Raw genomic sequence first — 22,382 nt, forward strand, 5'->3', positions numbered from 1 at the left:
CGGTGCTTGATCTGTGCAGATTTCTCTCCTGATTCAGACCAGAACACTTTTTCACTGGAGGAAGAGTTATTATGGAGTCATATTTGAGTTAAAAACATCTTAATGCTGGATTAGTTTCATCTTTTGTGTTCTCCAGATGTTAACTGATGGACTGGAGTGGTGTGGATTATTGTGATGTTTTTATCAGCTGTTTGGACTCTCATTCTGACGGCACCCATTCACTGCAGAGCATCCATTACTGAGACACAGATGCAGAGACACATTTATACAAACCTGATGAAGAAACAAACTCATCTACATCTTAGATGAGCTGAGTGAATGCATTCTCATTGTTTGGTTGAACTATTGCTTTGATAATTATCTAGTGAAGACTCCAAGCGCACAAATCGATCAAATCAACATGAATCACTAAATATTGAGTTACCTGGTGATTCGCCTCTGAAGGAAGCATTCAGTCACACACACACACACACACACACACACACACACATGATGTGAGCTGTTAAAGCCCCCACAGTAGGTATTCAAGCCACTCGGCTGCTAGACTCTGACACACTTTCATCCTACACTATAGTCCACTGATGATGATGAAAAGCATACTTTATATCTCTGATGATTAACCATTTTAGTGCAGCCTCTGAGGTCTCACAGTATAAGTGATGATGTCTACACTACTGAACATGTTGCTGTTTTTGCAGTATATGATGTACAGTGTGCAGACTAAGAAGGGAACCCACTATAAAATGTACAGCATCCCATAATGCAATGCGGTTGGCTACACAAGTTCGCAAAATGAACCAGGGATGACATCAGCTGTGACTAATTATATGCACTTACACACACACACACACACACACACACACACACACACACACACACACACACACACAAAGACTACAAATGCAACATTTTCTTATTTCTGAGACTGAAACAGTCTGAAATAAACATGCATGGTAATGAGGAAAATAACGCAGCATTCTACTGTTTGAGGTCATTGCATGCTGCATGCTAAACTCCAGCAGTAGACAGTATATATGCAGTGCAGTGTACCAACACAACACAGGCTAATATTCACTCTCAGTCCTGCAGCGCCACCTATCGGCCAACGCGTGCAATGCTGCTGTTAGAAATACTACAAACTACACTGATCATAAATACCAGAATATATCACAATATAATATAGAGATTTTTCCTATTCATAAGTATAAACTCAGAAAGGCCTTTATAATTACATTAAGAATAAAAACTAATATTACTAATGTGATTGCTTCTATTGTCCTCATTTATAAGTTGCTTTGGATAAAAGTGTCTGCTAAATAACTAAATATAAAATGTAAATTATATATATAGCTATATTAAATAAATATAACTATCTATACTGTGTATATAATTTTATAAATATAATAAATACATATTTTAAAGAAAAAATATATAATATACAATTAATATAAACGATATATATGTATATATATATATATATATATATATATATATAAATAAGTTTTAAATGAGGTCTTTTTGTACATTTAATTGACAGAAAAAATAGGTAATACACACACACACACACACACATATATATATATATAGGCTATATAATATAATAATAAATAAAGTAATATGCAAAATAATGTATGATATACATATACAGAAAAAAACGTTATTTTTTATTTATTATTACATTATTAGTATATAGTATTATGCACAGAAAATGAATAAATATGATCTGTTATTAATGTGTGTTATCAATGCAAAAGCTGGATGAACCAATCACAGTCGAGTGTGAGGATTCCATGAGGATTTGAAAAAATAAATAATTGTTTAAAGATTCATAAAGAGAATTTCCTTTTGTATATCAGATAACAATCCGTATAGGTCATAATATTAAACGATTACACTTATATCAATAATACGAACGAGTCAAACGCGTCGCGAGGTTTCAGTGACGCCGCGCTCCCCTGAGCAATGTGACCGTTGTGTATCATAGCAACCGCCATTAGCGGTATTTACCGCCAGTCGGAGCGTCGCGTCGCGTCAATCAGTCGTTTGCTGTGGAGTCTCACGCACTCATGTGACGCGCCGCCTACGGAAGTTTGTTACAGGGTTTTTGTGAGTGTTTGAGTGGATTTGAGAGTCTGACGCGCTGAGAAACACACAACCATCCGGAGCAACAACAACAACAGCCGAGTTCTGCCGCAGACGCGCCTGTAAGTGCTCCTTCATTCAGATTGAACGACTTTATCTGCAGTTTCTTCAACTAACGCGCGTTTTTCGTCAGTTACACAGAAATGAGGGGATGATTTCATCAGCATAAACTCGAACAAATCTTAAGTTATGTGATTCTCCTGCAGTCACAGCTAATTTACGAGAAAACGATAAACATCTCTCTTGTGTCCAGGCCTTTATAGCAGGATATTTCTATATCGACCATAATTTCAGTAACTCTGACATATTTCATCGCTTAGAAATCACTCTTGTTGTTCAATCCTTCTGTTATATTAAATGGAAATTCTTCTGTCAGAAGTGTGAGAAAAGACTGATCGATTATTTTCAAATTCACATTTCACTAGTTTTTCTGTCTTTTTCTTTCTCTTTATTGGTCTGTCTCTTAGTCTTCCCATCTTTCTCTCTGTTTGCTCTTCTGTCTGTGTCCCGTATTTCTATCTCTTTCTGTTTTTCTTTCTCTCTGTTTGCTCTTCTGTCTGTGTCCCGTATTTCTATCTCTTTCTGTTTTTCTTTCTCTCTGGTTGCTCAGTTGCTGGAATGTTTGTCTCTTTACCCGGTAAATGCTCAGTATGTGTGTGTGTGTGTGAGAGAGAGAGGGTGAGAGTGAGTGAGAGAGGGTGAGTGTGTGTGTGTGTGAGAGGGTGAGTGTGTGTGTGTGTGAGAGGGTGAGTGTGTGTGTGAGAGGGTGAGTGTGTGTGTGAGAGAGAGAGGGTGAGTGTGTGTGTGTGAGAGAGAGTGAGTGTGTGTGAGGGAGAGAGTGAGAGAGAGAGTGTGTGTGTGTGTGTGTGTGTGTGAGAGAGAGTGTGCGCGCGCGTGTGTGTGTGTGTTTGAGGGATGTGGTCTTAAACCAAAAGAGTTCACAGGTGTTGTGGGCCGACTAATAGAGTTCTTAAAGAGATGGAGCACTAATACTAGTGCACAGGATGATTTCAGTTCCTTTAACGCTCATAATAGAGATCTGTGTGTGTGTGTGTGTGTGTGGAGGGGTTAACTAGTCCTGTGATGTGGCTGGAATGTTAATCAGGTTGATGTTTGTTATAAACACTGAAGCGGCTCAGTCGAGCCTGATGTTGTTCAGCGTTTCTTTCAGTGAATGTTCGTCAACGCTTCTAGTTCCTTGTGAATTTATAACCAATTTGTCTTTTTATTTGTCACATCAGCACTTATTAAATGCTTTTAAATGCAACTAAACCAGCAGCAGCAGCACATGATGAGAGACAGACAGCAATCTGTCTGTCTCTCTACATAAAAGTTTATAATCCATAATAACTCTTCCTCCAGTGAAAAAGTGCATCTGCTGTTGCCTCTCACATCAAAATCCAGCCACATATTAGTTTAGAGCTGTTTTGTCTTGTAAACGGTGCTTGATCTGTGCAGATTTCTCTCCTGATTCAGACCAGAACACTTTTTCATTGGAGGAAGAGTTATTATGGATTATAAACTCTATGGTATTTTAGTTTAAAACGTCTTAATGATGGATTAGTTTCATCTTTTGTCTTCTCCAGATGTTAACTGATGGACTGGAGTGGTGTGGATTATTGTGATGTTTTTATCAGCTGTTTGGACTCTCATTCTGACGGCACCCATTCACCCTTCCCTGGTTGATGATGTTTGTAATAGTTTATTTTGCAGTGTTTATTTGTTCGTGTAAGTGTAGAGCAGTAGATGCATCAGCCGTCTCTCTTCAGCAAGTTCTTGAGTTGTTGATTAACTGGTCAAAACTTCACACCATGTGTGTTTTTGTGACTTTGTAAGCATGTGTCAGTGAGACTTTAACCACAACTGAGACACTTGTTTGCTTGTTTCATCCTGTTTCTGTCTAATGTGTCGTTCTGAGCAGAATGTTTTATAGAGGCTGTGAAGTGTTTCATGGCCTTTAATTACAGAGCAGTTTTATTCCTCCTCCTCGTGGTTTTCTGGATTGAATGCGTTTCTGAAGTCTGACATATGTCTCAGTATACGGCTTCCGTTGTTTGTGACTCATGTTTCTACTTAAACAGGGGTTTTCAAACCGTGGGCCGTAAGACTTTGCCTAGGGGGGTCTGTGAAAATTTAGAGATAAAAAAAAAAAAAGTGGTATTTTTAGGGCTGTCAAAGTCGATATGTTCACTTAAGGTATAAATTAATTATTTTTTATGTTTACTTTCACTGAATGTACAGATTGGCCAGAAATCAAGACATAAATTACAAATATAATTTTTTTTTTCAAAGTGGTTAATGCAAAATTTGAGAATTGTTTTTATTTATATATTTATATTTTTATATATTTATTGTTCAATGTATTTTTAGGGCTGCTGAAGTTAATGTGTGCATGTGAGATATTAATTGTTGTTATTATTAATTACGTTCGCATTTACTAACTGTAATATTTGATTCTGCTGTCTGCAGACAGGTCAGGAATCAAGACTTTAATTTGCAGTTGGTTTATATTTTTATATTTCTCATAATTTGTTATTTTCAAACAGTTTCAAACAAAAAATATTTATTTTTATTTTTATACATCAGGGTCAGGGTGAGAGGAGTCCTTAAGAATGCCGCGAGCTCTATGTAAACAGCGTTTTCTCTGGACGTCCTCAATGGCAGGAAGTGGTGTCCCTGTGATGCGTTGGGCGGTTTTCACCACCCTCTGTAGTGAGGCCAATCACTGTGGTGTCATCAGCAAACTTGGTGATGGAGTTGGATCCATGCACAGGCCTGCAGTCATGGGTGTAGAGGGAGTAGAGAAATGGGCTCAGCACACAGCCCTGTGGTACGCCGGTGTTGAGTGTGATGGTGGTGGAGTAGGTGTGGCCTGACCTAACATGCTGAGGTCTGTTGGTCAGAAAGTCCATAATCCAGCTGCAGAGGGAGGTGTTAACACCCAAGCCTCCAAGTTTAGTGGTCAACTTGGAGGGAATGACGGTGTTGAATGCTGAGCTGAAATCAACAAACAACATCCGTACATATGTGTTGTTGTTTTCCAGGTGTGTGAGTACCGAGTGCAGTACTGTGCCTACTGCATCCTCAGTGCTTCTATTGCTTCTATAGGCAAATTGGTGTGGGTCCAGTGTGGGTGGGAGGCAGTTTTTGAGGTTTGCCAGGACCAGTTGCTCAAAGCACTTCCTAACAATGGGTGTGAGTGCTACGGGGCGGTATTCATTCAGGCACGTAGGGGAGTAGTGTTTCGGCACTGGCACAATGGATGTGGACTTAAAGCATGTTGGTACAGTTGCTTGGGTGAGGAACAGGTTGAAAATGTCTGTGAAGACCCCTGCGAGCTGCTCTGCACATATCCTGAGCACACGTCCAGGAATGCCGTCGGGGCCAGCAGCCTTGCATGCATTGATCCGGCTCAATGCTGTGTAGACATCTGTGGAGGTGAGTTTGAGGGTCTGATGGTCTCCTGAGAGTGTGATCTTGGTGGCCGTCTGCTTGTTGTTATTGTCAAAGCGAGCATAAAAGTCATTTAGCTCATTAAGGAAGGAGACGTCTGTGACGGTCGGAGTGGAGTTGCATGGCTTGTAGTCACTGATGACCTGGATGCCCTGCCACCCGCGCCGGGGGTCAGAGTTGGAAAAATGCTCCTCTACCACCTTTAGCTTGTAGCAGTGCTTGGCCTTCTTGATGCCCCTCTTCAGGTTAGCCCTGGATGTGCTGTAGGCCTGAGCGTCATCTGATCTGAAAGCAGTGTTGCGGGCTTTCAGCAGGAGCCGCACCTCCTTGTTCATCCATGGCTTCTGATTAGGGTACGTTGTGATGTTTCTCTGTTGTAACACTGTCAATGGAGGTATTGATGTAATCCAGTACAGAGGTGGCATAGATATCAATGTCCGTGTGAGAGCCACTGGTAGCCTGAGGAGCAAACATACTCCAGTCCGTGTGTTGAAACTTGTCCTGAAGTACAGACTCTGCTCCCATTGGCCACACTTTGATGGTCTTCACTGATGGCTTCACACGATTGATGAGGGGTGAATACTTAGGGGTGAGAAACAAAGAAAGGTGATCAGACTGTCCCAGGTGGGGGAGAGGAGTCGCGATGTAAGCTCCAGCGATGTTTGTGTAAACATGATCCAAAGTTTTGTCGTCTCTAGTGTGGCAGGAGACATGCTGATGGAATTTGGGGAGCACTGTCTTTAAGTTGGAGTGATTAAAATCACCTACAACAATAAATGCAGCCTCCGGGTGTACTGGCATTAGCATCCGGGGGAATATAGGATGCAGTTATAATGGTGGAAGTGAACTCCCACGGCAGATAGAAAGGTCTACACTTAACCATGAGAAACTCTAGGTTAGATGAGCAGTGTCTTCTAACAATGTCAGAGTTCGTACACCAAGCTTTGTTTACATAAATGCACAATCCTCCGCCTCTGGTCTTGCCGGAGTCATCTGCCGTTCTATCTGCTCGGAGCGTGTAGTGTCCAGTTAGATCAATAGCATTATTGGGTATGTCGCTATGTAGCCATGTTTCAGTGAAAACCATGACATTGCAGTCCAAAAGTTTCTTGCTATGGGTGATGCGAAGTCGTATCTCATCCATTTTGTTCACCAATGACCGCAGATTAGCGAGGAAAATGCTGGGTAAAGAGAGCCGGTGCGGTGTTAGCTTTAGCTTAGCTCTTAGTCCTCCGCACTTCTCCCGCCTTTGTTTACGATCTCGGCACCGCCTGTGAGCACTTCCGCCTGGCTGAGCAGAGTGCGTAGCCTCGGGTGTTCTGGAGATCTCAGAGTCGATGATTGGTTATAAAACTGTTGGAAAATTGCAGACCGATATCCAAAATCTCCTGTCGGGTGTATGATGTTAAGGCAAAGCTGTTCAGTGCGAACAGGCCCAAGATGAGCAGGAAAAATACTGCAAAATTGCAAAAACTTGAGTGATGCTGAGCCTCGCGATGTGTACGTGCCGCCATCTTGGTCATATGATGATCAGTCAGAGGCAGGAGGGGTGAGACTGAGTCATGAGTGTGTGTGTGTGTGTGTCTGCTTGAGTGAGGATTTGAGAACTGTAGCGCTAACGTAAACTCAATCCCAAACACCGTTTGTTTCAGTTCTCACTAACCGCTTTCTCTCCCTGTTAAACTACAGCCACATACGAGTCGAGAGTTTAAAAAGAGAACATCTATTCAGAAATGAGTAATCAGTATTGGTGTGAGTTAAGTGCTAGTGATGAAACCTCTATCACAGAGGGTTAAAGTTGTCCTAAATAAAGGCACACAAGGAGACGTTTACAAGCAAAATTACTGAATTTATTAGAATACAAAAAGTACACTGGCTTTTTCAAAATATCTGCTTCAAACTGTATTTAATAATTATGTAATTATTTATAGACCCACTTTAAACTGTGTGTATATAGATAGACAGACAGACAGCTAGATAGAGATGTGTGTGTGAATTCTAATGTTTTCACTTTGAAACGTGCAGAAGGCCTGTATTTATATCATAATCTTAACTTAGTTAAGACGTTTTATATATATATATATATATATATATATATATTTCACACATATATATATATATATATATATATTACACACATATATACATACAGTGGTGTGAAAAAGTGTTGGCCCCCTTCCCGATTTGTAATTTTTTTTGCACGTTTGTCACACTTTAATGTTTCAGATCATCAAACAAATTTAAATATTAATCAAAGATAACACAACATGCAGTTGTAAAAGATAAGTAAACACAACATGCAGTTTTTAAATTAAGGATTTTTTTTTATGACGGGAAAACAAACTCCAAACCCACATGGCCCTGTGTGAAAAAGTGTTTGCCCCCCTTACCCAGGCCTGATTAAGAAAGAGACGGGGCAAAAATGGCCTGCATGGCAGAGATCCAAGACGAAAACCGCTGCTGAGCTAAAAGAACATAAAGGCTCGTCTCAGTTTTGCCAGAAAACATCTTGATGATCCCCAAGACTTTTGGGAAAATACTCTGTGGACTGACGAGACGAAAGTTGAACTTTTTGGAAGGTGTGTGTGCCCCATTACATCTGGCGTAAAAGTAACACAGCATTTCAGAAAAAGAACATCATACTAACAGTAAAATATGGTGGTGGTAGTGTGATGGTCTGGGGCTGTTTTGCTGCTTCAGGACCTGGAAGACTTGCTGTGATAAATGGAACCATGAATTCAGCTGTCTACCAAAAAATCCTGAAGGACAATGTCCGGCCATCTGTTCGTGACCTCGAGCTGAAGAGAACTTGGGTTCTGCAGCAGGACAATGATCCAAAACACACCAGCAAATCCACCTCTGAATGGCTGAAGAAAAACAAAATTAAGACTTTGGAGTGGCCTAGTCAAAGTCCTGACCAGAATCCTATTGAGATGCTGTGGCATGACCTTAAAAAGGCAATTCATGCTCGAAAACGCTCCAATGTGTCTGAATTACAACAATCCTGCCAAGATGAGTGGGCCAAAATTCCTCCACAGCGCTGTAACAGACTCATTGCAAGTTATCGCAAACGCTTGATTGCAGTTGTTGCTGCTAAGGGTGGCCCAACCAGTTATTAGGTTGAGGGGGCAAGCACTTTTTCACACAGGGCCATGTGGGTTTGGAGTTTGTTTTCCCTTCATAATAAAAAACCCTTCATTTAAAAACTGCATGTTGTGTTTACTTGTGTTATCTTTGATTAATATTTAAATTTGTTTGATGATCTGAAACATTAAAGTGTGACAAACATGCAAAAAAAAAAAAATCAGGAAGTGGGCCAACACTTTTTCACACCACTGTACAGTATAAAGGCAGTGTTTCCCCTGCCATTATATTGGGGGGGGGGGGTGGCTCCCCCCAACAGCACCCCCCTAGAAGGTCAAGTTAATTTTATTTAATTTTATTTTCTCTATAGCGCCAGATCACAACAGAAGTAATTTAAAGTTACCTTTCCTATAGAACAGGTCTATACCTTGTTCTTTTATTAAACAAACTAAATAGCCTTATGTTATTTATCTTATTTACACGATGACATGTCATTTCTGTCTCTACATGGTCGCGCTCTGTTATTGCGCACCGCGGAGTTCAGCCTTGATGAGCACGAGCGCACACACACACACACACACACACACACACACACACTCACTCACACACACTTGTTTCACTATCCTTGTGGGGACTCTCATAGGCGTAATGGTTTTTCTACTGTACAGACCGTATATATTCTTTTGCCCTACACCTAAACTTATCCCTCACAGAAGACTGTTTGCATTTTTAGATTTTCAAAAAACTTAATTCTGTGTGATTTATAAGCTTGTTTACCCGTGGGGATCTCAATTTAGGTCCCCACCGTGACACAAGTCCCCATGAGTCTGTGTGTATTCAGGTTTAAGTCCCCACCGGTACATGAAAACAAAAACACACACACACACACACACACAAGTGAGCACACTCCCATTCATATTTGTAAATATTAAGCCTATTTAAAAATATTAAGACCATTTAAAAATGAATTCTGCGTGTCTCTGTGACCAAGGCTTAGTTAAAATGGACTGTGTCAAAGTGGAAAACTGTTCTGTGGTCAGACGAATCAAAATTTGAAGTTCTTTTTGGAAAACTGGGACGCCATGTCATCCGGACTAAAGAGGACAAGGACAACCCAAGTTGTTATCAGCGCTCAGTTCAGAAGCCTGCATCTCTGATGGTATGGGGTTGCATGAGTGAGTGTGGCATGGGCAGCTTACACATCTGGAAAGGCACCGTCAATGCTGAAAGGTATATCCAAGTTCTAGAACAACATATGCTTCCATCCAGACGTTGTCTCTTTCAGGGAAGACCTTGCATTTTCCAACATGACAATGCCAGACCACATACTGCATCAATTACAACATCATGGCTGCGTAGAAGGAGGATCCGGGTACTGAAATGGCCAGCCTGCAGTCCAGATCTTTCACCCATAGAAAACATTTGGCGCATCATAAAGAAGATGCGACAAAGAAGACCTAAGACAGTTGAGCAACTAGAAGCCTGTATTAGACAAGAATGGGACAACATTCCTATTCCTAAACTTGAGCAACTTGTCTCCTCAGTCCCCAGACGTTTGCAGACTGTTATAAAAAGAAGAGGGCATGGCCTTGTCCCAACTTTTTTGAGATGTGTTGATGCCATGAAATTTAAAATAAACTTATTTTTCCCTTAAAATGATACATTTTCTGAGTTTAAACATTTGATATGTCATCTATGTTGTATTCTGAATAAAATATTGAAATTTGAAACTTCCACATCATTGCATTCTGTTTTTATTCACAATTTGTACAGTGTCCCAACTTTTTTGGAATCGTGTTTGTAGAAGTTCGGTTTAACTTAAAGACATCGCGGCAGAAATATATTACTATTGTTCAGTAGAATGTACCTAATAGGCTACTACTACTACTAAAATTATTAAAACCTTATTTTTAAGGAATAATCATACAATAGTTCTTCAATGTTTTAATTGTAACATTAAATCCCCTTTATTTTCAAAAAAATTAAATTGTTTAATTTTCATTAATTAAAAGATTAAATTAATTGAACGTTGTTCAAAAATGTAAATACACAACAGAATTTTTCAGGAATAAAATTATATATGGTAAGAATAAACAAAACTTGTTTTCAAATAATTAGACATGCTAAAACACAGAATTTGGTAACAATAAAACAAGGTTGGAAAAAATAAAACATCTCATAGGGCCATAAACGTAATTTTTGTAAAACTTTTCATAAATTGATGTTAAATTGTTTAAGATTCATGAGTTTAATTAATTAGACATGCTTTAATTTAACCATTAAATTAAATCAAATTTAATTGAACCATTTAAAAAGGAGTCCAGAAAAATAAAAAATTTGTAAACCTAGGGGAAACAATATAGGCCTATACAAATAAGGGTAACACTTTATTTTAAGGTGTCCTTGTTACACGTTACATGTACTTACTATTATAATAACAAATCATGCATAATTACATGCAAGAAACCCTAACCATATAGTAAGTACATGTTGTTAATTAATATTACTCAGTACTTAAATGTATAATTGCACTGTAACAAGGACACCTTAAAATTAAGTGTAACCCAAATAAGATATTTAAGACTTAAACTTAAAAAAAATTCAGTTTTATTAGACTCTTTAAGGACTTAATTTTTATTTGCACGTATGATTCTCAATGCAAGTTATAGTTTACAGTCACGCATATCTATATTTAGTCAGAAATGTGAGTAAACTCTTGTCCTGTAAGGCAAGTATTCAGATATACAGTGGCAGCTTCAGTCTTGTGTTCCTCATGTGTTTTTATTGACTAAAAACAAAAACAAACAAACTCCATCTACACATGCGCATTCTGCAGATCCGTTGGTTAGGGGATGGTTAGTATGTGCTTTGGATTGGCATTCGTGCTCAGATGAGCTGCTCTCGTGTGTTTTTTCATGTTCAAACACACGTGACCTGAAGATCTAGTCATGAATGTGGAGCGTCTAGTTTTCCTTCTGTCAGAGGGATATTCAGGTGTGTGTATGTTGGTTTTAATTTCACATGCATATCTCTCTCTTAAAGAAAAGTGTACAGTATGTTAGAGGATATCTCTTCATGTCTTTTTACTTTTTCTCATTGAAATGGACCGTTTTACCCACTTCACACACACACACACACACACACCCTGCTGTTTCACACTCTGAAGTGTTTATTTGCATTTTAACAGATGCACTTCCTGGTAAAATTATTCTTTAAAATGAGGAAGCAACTAAAAAGAGTTTGATTATGTGTGTGAGACAGTTTGATTTGCTGATACTGCTTTTGTTTATTATATTTGATCATTAAACTTATAGATTGACTCTCTGAGCTTCACCCAAAACAGATCTTATGATAGCTCCTGATCCGAGCTAATTATAATATAAAGAGGAGGAAGTGCCTTTGGCTGAAAATGATTCATGATGTAAAGCACATTTTGCAAAGCAGCGTTTGGCATGTTCACTTTTACAGTAACCTGAACATGAAGCTCATATGATGATGATCCTACAGCGGCTTTCTTCACGTCACTGACTCTTAGAAATGTCTGAATGTGATTCAAACGAATGTGTATAACGTCTCAAATGCTTCTCTGAAGTAACTTCATGTTTCAGCATTAAGGAATTGTGGTCAGTTGCACTGAACGAACAAAACGTTATTGCTGTGCATTGCTAAATATTTGAGTGTTGCGCCAGTAAACTAGCGTTTGGAGTAAAAGAGCATCAGTGCAATTGTGTTGTACCTGAGAGGCATCCTGTTGACAGATATTATTAATAATAATGATGACAAATCGTCACGGTGTTTGAGGAACCGGTGTTAAAAAGGATTGGAGGTGGAAGGAGCTGCTTCTGTTTTCGTGTGTGTGAACAGTGTTTGTGATGGTGAGGAGTCTAACCGCATGACCAGCGCTCCTCCTGATGGACACGGACACAAGTGCTTCAGTCAGCACAGCTTCTGTGTATTATAATCATTAACACAGAAATCATAACGTAGAGAGTGATTTAGAAATCATGCATGAAGACTGTGTTTGTGAAGTCATGGTCTAATAAATAATATCTGTAGTTCATCTGACTGATAATGAGCTCAACTGGAAAAATGATCTTATCTGGGCAGGAACAGGAAATTGCATGCAGGAAATGAGCTTTTTTTTTTATTTCTGGTGTCTTTGCGATGTGGCCATTGATATTAGTTTGTGCGTTTTGCAGAATAAGTCACATTTAATATAAAGATAAATATGCCAGCAGGGTCAAAATGTAACAAGCGCCGTATTAGAGTAAACATGGTTTATACAGGGTCTTATATATTTTGCACAAATTAAGGTGTAAAAAGATCTTAAATCAGAGCAGAGCGTCATAAATGTATAAGGTAATGGCATTAAATGTTGCATGCACTGAAAAAATTAAAAATGGGGAAAATGTATAAATAAAAGTAAAATAATAGTAATAATAATAAAGATCTTCTCCTGTATTTTTGTCTGATTTTCCAGTACAAATATCTAAACATCATTAAATCAAGGTGCATTTACTTGAGATGGAAAATTAAGATCTGTATTAATCTTTTAATTATTAATTTAATTTAATGAATTAATAAAACTAATTTAATTAATCTTTTAAATAGTTTTAAAAGTTTTATGCATTCATTTTTGATAATGAATTAATATTAAATAAAAAATCAATAAAAGTTCAAGAAAACACAGAATGTTTAAAAATAAAACAATGCTATTATTGTTGAATTTTTAATAAATTATTAAATTGTTAAAGTTTTATAGATACAATTCTGATACAATTTTATTAAATATTTAAATAAAATATATCCAGAATCCAAGAATATCCAGACAAATTCAAATGAAAAACACAGAATTTGAGGGAAAAAAAACAACACAATTTGGGAAAAAGAATCAAACCGATTTAATCAGGCTCTTGGATCAGCTACTATGCATATTTTTGCTCTTGTACATTTACATTTATGCATTTAGCAGGCGCTTTTATCCAAAGCAACTTACACTGCAAATGTACAGTTTTTACATTTTATGAGCTCTTGCTTTCTCTGGGAATCGAACCCATGACCTTGGCGTTGCTAGCGCCATGCTCTACTATTTGAGCTACAGGAAAGCTCTTGTATGATATGCTTCTTGTGATGATCTGATTCTGAATCTGCTTAAGTAAACATGTCTCGGATTCCTGAAGCTCTTTTTCTCCAGGAACTCCATGTGTAATTTTCCCCACATGTTCAGCAGAATGAAAATCTGAGGAACAGAATGACAGCGAGTGTTCAGTTTCGACGAGAGATGGTGATAGACTTGTGTTTTGCAGTATATGACTGCTGAATGCATCTCATGCCTACAGTCTCCTTTAACACACTCATGATTCCTGTAATGCTGTTCATCAAAGTGGCTTTAAAACAACATGCATGCAAAAAGTGAATAATAATTACCAAAATATGTTTTTAATAAAAAAATGATGCAACGGTTTCATGGTCATCAAAATATTTAGGGCCAGTAAATTCACCCACGATTGGATATTTATTAATAGCTGCAGTGCCTCATCTGACAACAACTAAACTCAACTTTCAATCTTTAAAAAAAAAAAAATCCTGTAGTACAAAATAGTACAATTAATACACTGACTCCCAATAACCAAGCAAACAAACAAATACATTCTGACTCACAATAAATAAACAAACAAATAAATAATGAATTAATAAATTCTGGCACGATATGTAAATAAATAATGAATAAATAAATAAATTCTGATTCACAATAAATAAATAAATACTGACTCATAATAAACAAACAAACAAATAAATAAATAAAGAAAACTAACAATAAACAAACAAATAATTCTGACTAACAATAAATAAATAAATAATGAATGAATGAATAAATAAATTCTGACTTAAAATAAATACATACTGACTCACAATAAACAAACAAACAAATCAATAAATTCTGACACAATAAACAAACAAACAAATCAATTCTGATTCACAACAAACAAACAAATACTGACTCACAATAAACTAATAAATAAATTCTGACACCATAGATAAATAAATAAATCCTAATCAGTCTGATGATTTCTTTCTCTCTCTTTCTCTCAATAGACGTCCTAATCCAGCAATGATTCCCTGACCTCGTCCCATCAAGAACAAATCCTGCAGTGTTCCTGCAGTCCAGCGCTCCGGTCATGTCCTTCGTCCCGCCGGAGAGTTCCCAGCCCGTGTCCGATTGGCTGAGTGGCCTCCGGCTCGACCAGTACTGCTCTGCCTTCCAGGAGGCGGGGCTTGGAACGCTGTGGGAGTGTCAGCATCTAAGCTCCATCCAGCTGCAGCGGCTGGGCGTGGCTCTGCCCGGCCACAGGAAGCGGATCCTCGGCAGCCTGCGCAAGCTCGTCCCCTCGGCAGCGGGAATGGAGGAGGACGAGGAGCGAGAGGAGGACAGGCCTGTCGCCCGAGAGAGGACCAAATTCAGAACGTCGGACGAAAAACAGCGAACAGAACACAGCGTTGCAGGTAAGCGTCCGCCTCCCGTTCCGCCTCGAGTCATGCCCAATCGACCTCCTGTTCCCTTCACTCCTGGATCAGTAACCATGGCGACCGCTCCTGAGCCTATCAGCATCCCTGAACAAAAGGAAACGCCTACACCTGCCAAACAAACCAAGCCCATCCCAACTCCCAGGCCACGCCCAGAACACCTGCCTCTTAAAGGGCCGGCGCAGCAACTCCAGACGAGCGAGAGGAAACCGTCTCCTGTGTCTCCCTCTTCCTCCTCCTCCTCCTCCTCATCATCGGAGCGCTTCCACCTGTATGAACAGTGTTCATCTCCCGTTCAGGGAGAAATGAACGCTCCTCCTCTTCCTCCTAAGAGCTACGCCGTGGGTGTCTCTAAAGAGCCCAGAGAAGGCCCGTACAGACCCCCTGTTCCACCTCCTCGCATCTCCGTCTGCTCCGGAACCACGAATCCCAGAAGCACGTCATCCGGAACCCCGCCCACATCCAGGTACAGGACACCCTTTATCTGTCAACTGCTGCAATGTTTAGTATGTAATAACGCTGTGACTGTGTCAGATTTTTACCACTGCGGTGACCCTGCAGCACAAAAGCAGTCATCAGTAGCACAGGTATATTTGTAGCAATAACCAACAATACATTGTATGGATCAAAATTATACATTTCTCTTTTATGCCAAAAATCATTAGGATATTAAGATCATGTTCCATGAAGATATTTTGTAAATTTCCTACCGTAAATATATCAATGCTTCATTTTTGATTAGTAATATGCATTGCTAAGAACTTCATTTGAACAACTTTAACCCTCTGGGGTCTGAGGTGATTTTGGGGCCCTTGAGATGTTTTGACATGCCCTGATATTTGTGCTTATTTCAGCTACTTATAAAGTGTAAAAGTGAAGTAAAGTGAAGTGACATACTGCCAAGTATGGTGACCCATACTTGGAATTCGTGCTCTGCATTTAACCCATCCAACCTGCACACACACAGCAGTGAACACACACACACACACCGTGAACACACACACACACAGCAGTGAACACACACCCGGAGCAGTGGGCATTTATGCTGCGGCGCCCGGGGAGCAGTTGGGGGTTCGGTGTCTTGCTCAAGGGCACCTCAGTCGTGGTATTGAGGGTGGAGAGAGCGCTGGACATTCACTCCCCCCACCTACAATCCCTGCCGGCCCGAGACTCGAACCCACAACCTTTGGATTACAAGTCCGACTCTCTAACCATTAGGCCACGACTTCCCCCTTAGTTATAACATACTATTGACCAGCATGTTTTTTTTTTTGTATTCAGCACAAACTATGCTACAATAATATGTGAACAAGATGGATGTACATGTTTGCATTTAAAAAAATATTATGCGTGGTTAGTAAGTTGAAATAAGGGCATAAAACCCACACTAAATGGTGATGAATGAATAGGTTCTTTTCATTGCCATTAAAGTGAAATAACTAAACATAAACATAGGAGGATAAAATGCTAATTTTAAAAGGAAATTTAAGAGGTTTTGCATCTATTTATCTTTATATTAGGGCTGCAGATTTAGTGCTTTAATTAGATTAAGTAATGGAAAAAAATGCGTTAAAATTATTACCTCAATTAAAGATTGGATTTTAGTATTTCTATAATTTAATAAAAACAAAATCCCTATGGATTATAAATGTAGCCTTTTTTCTATGAACATTTGTGACCAACAATTTAAATTTCTTATACAAACATTTAATAAGTCACTGTTTTGCATATTTGTTTTTCAATCCTCAAACCATTTTGGCCAAAATTTAAAATGTATATTTTTGGGTAAATGTTTTGGTTTGACATAAATTTGGTGCATCACTAGTAGTACTTTTAGTGACATGGACTGCAATCTGTTTAATGAATTCTACATAGAGCTTGATTTTTCATTAAATTGTTCTTTTTAAATGATTATTATTCTTAATTTGATCTGGACATAGTATGCCATTATTATGACGTCTTTTCTTTTTAAAGTTTGTTAAGAGTAACACTGCAGAGACTGAGACAGTAGATGAAGTATGATTGTTTGGTTTAATAGAGCACAACGGTCTCTTCCAGGAATAAAAATCCCATTTATTTTCTCCATAACTGTACTGATTTTTAATGGTAACTTATAAACTCTTTAAAGACAGACGTACTTTGAGCTACGAGGTTGTTAATTGACAGTTCATGCTTCTGTTGAAATCATCAGACCCCGTTATTTTAACTTTCTTTTTTATATAATCACATTTAAACAGTGGAATTATGGTGAAAAACTACATTACCCATGATTCTGCACTGAAATCTCCACCAGTTGTTTACATAAAGTCATTTGTTTTATATTTCATATGAAATGCTTTATGGTATTATAGTTCTTTTTCTCGTTAAAGCCGTTAAGATCACAGTCTTGTATCTTTGTCTGATTTTCAAACTCTTTGTTGTATTTCTCCTCATAGCTGGTTGGTTTGCTTCATGGTTTATAATTCTTAAAGACTTTTTAGAAATCCCCGCTGGTAAAACGAATGGGAAAAGCAATGTTTCAGTCTATTGCAGTTCATTCATCACAATGGAGATGGAAAGTGAAGTGCATTGCATTGTGGGATACATCACCTCACACTGCATGTTCTGTGGCATTCTGCACATTTGAGCAAATTATCCAAGTATTCTGCTCTGCATACTAAGCACATTGTGTTATTGTGAACACAGCGAACACTCATGACTCAGTGCTTTTACACAATGCTCTTGCACAAACTGTAGTCTTTGTGTTTCCTGTGCGCTGACTCGAGGTCATTGAGTCACGAGGCCTGCAGACCGCCACACGGGTCAAACCGACCAGTGCTAATGAGTCAGAGCTGGAAAACGACATGACAAGCTCCTTCGGTTTTTGTGATTAAGCACACTGCATGAATGCTGATGGTGAGAGCGCTGCCCTCTGGTGAACACTGGGACTGCTGGCGAGGAGAATATACTACTAGTGTAATGGGATTACTTTGGAAAACCCTTTTTTTTTTTTTTTTTACTTATAAGTTGTGATATTTATTTATTTATTTATTCAGCCAGAGTATGGCCATTAAACGCAGGACATCTGGGTTGTTATTTAATATAGATTTTTTTTTAAATAGTTTTTAAAATTCTCCTACTAGGGCTGCGTGATTATGGCAAAAATCATGATTATTTTGGTCAACATTGTAATCACGATTATTTAACACTATTATTAGTGGGTCATATGAACAAAACTTTTTATTACATTGCATTACATTACATTTAGTCATTTATCAGACACTTTTATCCAAAGAGACTTACAAATGAGGACAATGGAAGCAATTAAAACCAACAAAAGAGCAATGATATACAAGTGCTATAACAAGACTCAGTTAGCCTAACGCAGTACACACAGAAAGGTTTTTTTTATCATATAATAAATAAAAAGAAAACCGATAGAATAGAAAAAGAATAGAGCAAGCTAATGTTAGTTTTTTTTAGATATTAGTGATAAAAGTCTTCAATAATTATTGACTGTTAGTAATACAAACTGATAAATACAGCAAACTGTCAGTAATACAATAAAAACAAAAAAGCAAAGGTCAAAAACAATACAAAAAAGATACAAATGAAACAAACAGTGCCTTAAGTTTATTTAATTCAAGTCAGCATACTACAGAAAATAAATAATCAAATTTTGCGAAACTCACGTTACATGATTTTACTGATTTGCACGTTAAGTTTGGGCTTTAATGGAGGAGCACAATAATAGTTTTATCTCGATTTATTGGATTTTCATAATCGTTGGAAGCCGAAAACTGTATTTTGTTTAATTGCACAGCTCTCCTACTGTATATTTTGAGCCAGATTTTGTACATTAAACAAGAGCTATGGGTAGTTTTTAATCTGGATTAAGTCACCAGTCTAAAATTAGCTGAGAAAATATATCAACAATGAAACTGGATTTTAGTATTTAATAATAAAAAAATCCTGTGGCTTATTTAACATGAATTTCTGTGACAAACAGTGTAGATTTTGCATGGTAGAAGTAGTTTGACGGTCATTGATCAGTACTGTAGTGTTTGATTGGATTCCCTCTTATCAGTGAGGTAATATTGGATAGTCCTGTAGTGTTTAGTGTTTGCTGTGATCAGTCGTTGTTCTGCATGTGAGCTCTAGATGTCAGCAGTTCTCCTCTGATCAATCTGTGTCGTTTCCTCAAACGATGCGCTACCGACCCACAATGCCGTGCGTGACACCGCCTCCAAACACACACACACACAGTTGCTTTAATAGGAATCAATCTATATAGTGTTTTATTTTTATATTTGTTCACTCAATTGCTTGAACGCTCCTGCGAAATAGGCCTATTGTACCTGAAAATAAAGCACTGTTTGTTTTACTTGTATATATGCGCCCACTTTGGCCTAAATATCCACCATTCATTTTTTTAAATATTTTGCAAAGGCATTGTCTTTATAATAGGGAAATTATTTTGGCTGCACTGCTCAGACAAAATAGTAAAACCAACATGACAAAGAATTGTGATAAAATCGTGATATTTCTAAAAAAAACAACAAAGAAAAACGTGATATGATGTTTTTGCCATATCGCCCACCCCTAGGCTAAAGTAAGTGCTGTGATGGTAAAGAGAATGTGGGCATAGAAAGACAAGCGTGTTGGTTAATCAGTTGAAGGTAGGACCTCTGAATTCTATTTGTCTGGTTTATGATGGTCAAAGTAGGCGTGAAGTAGTGGAATAGTTAGGTGCTTTGGAAGCACTTCGTGCGGAAGAGTTTGAACAAAGCTTGAGAATGTGTTCATTTTTAAATTACTTAACTTTTTTTTTATGACTGTTTTACTTACTTTTGTTGTAAAGCACTTTGAATTACCACTGTGTATGAAATGTGCCATATAAATAATCTTGCCTTGCCTTAATAATGGTATTTGTATAATATTATATTTGTATAACATTACACTTGATCTCTCTTTTCTTACAATAACAATATAATAAAAATAACAATGCAAAACGTAAATAAATGCAGGATTCGTTTTCATTATTGTGTTTGATGTAGTGGTGAAATGAATGATCACCGGTGGTTTTGTGAACAGGAGAAACAGGAGGCAGATTTCAGGAAGCTCTTTGTTTTTTTTGAAGGTCTCGGCACACAGACGCGTTCACGTCTAAAAGCGTTTTCCACTTCCGCCTGTCTTCTGTGTGGTTGGTTTAGGTCTCGTTCACTTGTTCTAGACGTGGTTCTCCAGCTCTCTCGTTATTGTCACTCTTGTATAATGGACTATATTTACTGATCTGATGTTTATCAGTGTATAACAGGATTTCGGTTACTCTCATCCGTCTCTGATGGCCTTATTTGGCGTGTTTGAGCATGTAAGTTCAATGTGGAAGTGAATGTGTGTTGTTCTCTTTCCTTATGTACTTTGTGTCTAATCTTTTGTGTTTGCTCTGTTGATTGTGCATGTTTTTAATGATCTCTTTTGCTTGCCCGATCAGTGTGTCTTGAGGTTTCTCTAATGTTTGGTTCACACAAACTGAGTCAAACTAGACTATATTTTCTGTAGATGATGTTGGCCGGTTTTCTAACTGTATTTTTGTTAATCATTATTTTAAGCAGCTTTAGTGTAACTCACTGCAGTATTGACTGGTGTTTTACGCTCTTCAGAGCCTCACGTTAATTTCCGACGGCATCACAGCTGTACTATATATACACAGCTGTATTATAAGCTGATGCTCTGCACACTGTAAAACCGCAGTTTCATCTTTCTGGTGGTTTGTGTTCATGTCGTTCCTTTCTCTCGAGCGCTGCACGTTTGTTATCTAAAACACGTCATCGCTCACTTTATTTGGTGGTTCGCACAAAAACCATCAGTCATCGGGGAAAGTGCTCAGTAACTGATATCTGCATTCGCTGATGTTCGCTGGTTTGTGCCGTTCACTTCCTGATGTTTAGCGAGTGACCGCAGCTGACCGTTAAGCTCCTTTCTCTCTGTTTGTACATTAGAGAAGTGATTTTTGCTCATTAATGTTAATTGTTTCATTTGAATCGGTGCTGAGCATCAGAATAAAACAACACCTGTCTCTACATTAGTTAATAGTACTGCTTGATTGATATGGGTTTTGGTAGATGCTTGACAATTTTTACTTGTTGGGAGTTGGTTGCGCTTTTGTCTTAGACTTTGGATTATTCAAGGAGAAGTTCACGCATGAGCTGAAAATGTGCTCATTCTTAGTTTGTTTCTTCATCAGGTTTGTAGAAATGTGTCTCTGCATCAGTGTCTCAGCAATGGATGCTCTGCAGTGAATGGGTGCCGTCAGAATGAGAGTCCAAACAGCTGATAAAAACATCACAATAATCCACACCACTCCAGTCCATCAGTTAACATCTGGAGAAGACAAAAGATGAAACTAATCTATACAAAAAAGTATAGAACAGGTTTCTGCTGCTCCAGAGTCCAGTAGTAGAGATGTAATGATAATATCAATATCGCGATAGCAAAATTGTCTCTATATTATCGTGGTCACATGACGATATAAAGTGATAGGTCTTCCGGGCAAAAAGTGTAGTTTTTAAAATATATTTGTTTTGAGTCATTATGCTTTGGCACAGTATTCTGTCAAACGAGCTTAAACTGAAACCACAATTTGCTTAATCTCTTCATCAAGTCTGTTTTCAAAGCGAAGTGCCCACTTCGTTCAGACGATCAGCTGGTGATCCGGTGTTTTCCACGTCTCAGAACAGCTCTGTTCACACTGAATGAATGCAGTCAAATCATTTATTACATGTTCTGTGAGTTAAGCGCGTGTTTGGGAACAACAGCCAACAGTTTTGCTTTATTAGATTTGTAGCGAGACGTGTTTTTGTAAGCCTATTTTCACTGAAGCTCAAGTTTTCCGTCAAAATAAAAGCTTAAAAGTGCAGTATTAATTGCTGACAGCTAGTGGTTTAAATTGATAATGTTACTGCAGTCTAAATTCAAAATATCTATTTCAAGTGTAGAAATTAGGAACAAAGTATTGTCATTTTCCCTACTGTAGTGTGACGCAAAAATAATATACCTATGAAATATTCATTTTCATTTATTTTACAGTGCAATTGTTTTACGGTATATGGCTATTACTGTCATTTGTTGTTATTATATTCTAATTTGTTTGGCTTCTCAAAACAGCAGTGTGAATGTAATTTAGACTGAGACTGTAT

General features: G+C 38.1%; 1 protein-coding gene across 1 annotated transcript in view; it reads left to right on the plus strand.

The window, feature by feature from the left end:
- Positions 1 to 2,078: 2,078 nt before the first annotated feature.
- The window catches only part of LOC306851331 (arf-GAP with Rho-GAP domain, ANK repeat and PH domain-containing protein 1-like), an 80,469-nt gene continuing 60,165 nt past the window's right edge, over positions 2,079 to 22,382 (plus strand). Inside the window, exons 1-2 of the mRNA XM_079387490.1 lie at positions 2,079 to 2,204; positions 14,776 to 15,670. Of these exons, the coding sequence (XP_079243616.1) occupies positions 14,859 to 15,670 (812 nt within the window). The 5' untranslated portion in view covers positions 2,079 to 2,204; positions 14,776 to 14,858. The remainder of the gene's footprint in view (positions 2,205 to 14,775; positions 15,671 to 22,382) is intronic.

The sequence above is a fragment of the Barbus barbus genome (assembly GCF_936440315.1).
Source record: "Barbus barbus genome assembly, chromosome: 31".
NCBI lineage: Eukaryota > Metazoa > Chordata > Actinopteri > Cypriniformes > Cyprinidae > Barbus > Barbus barbus.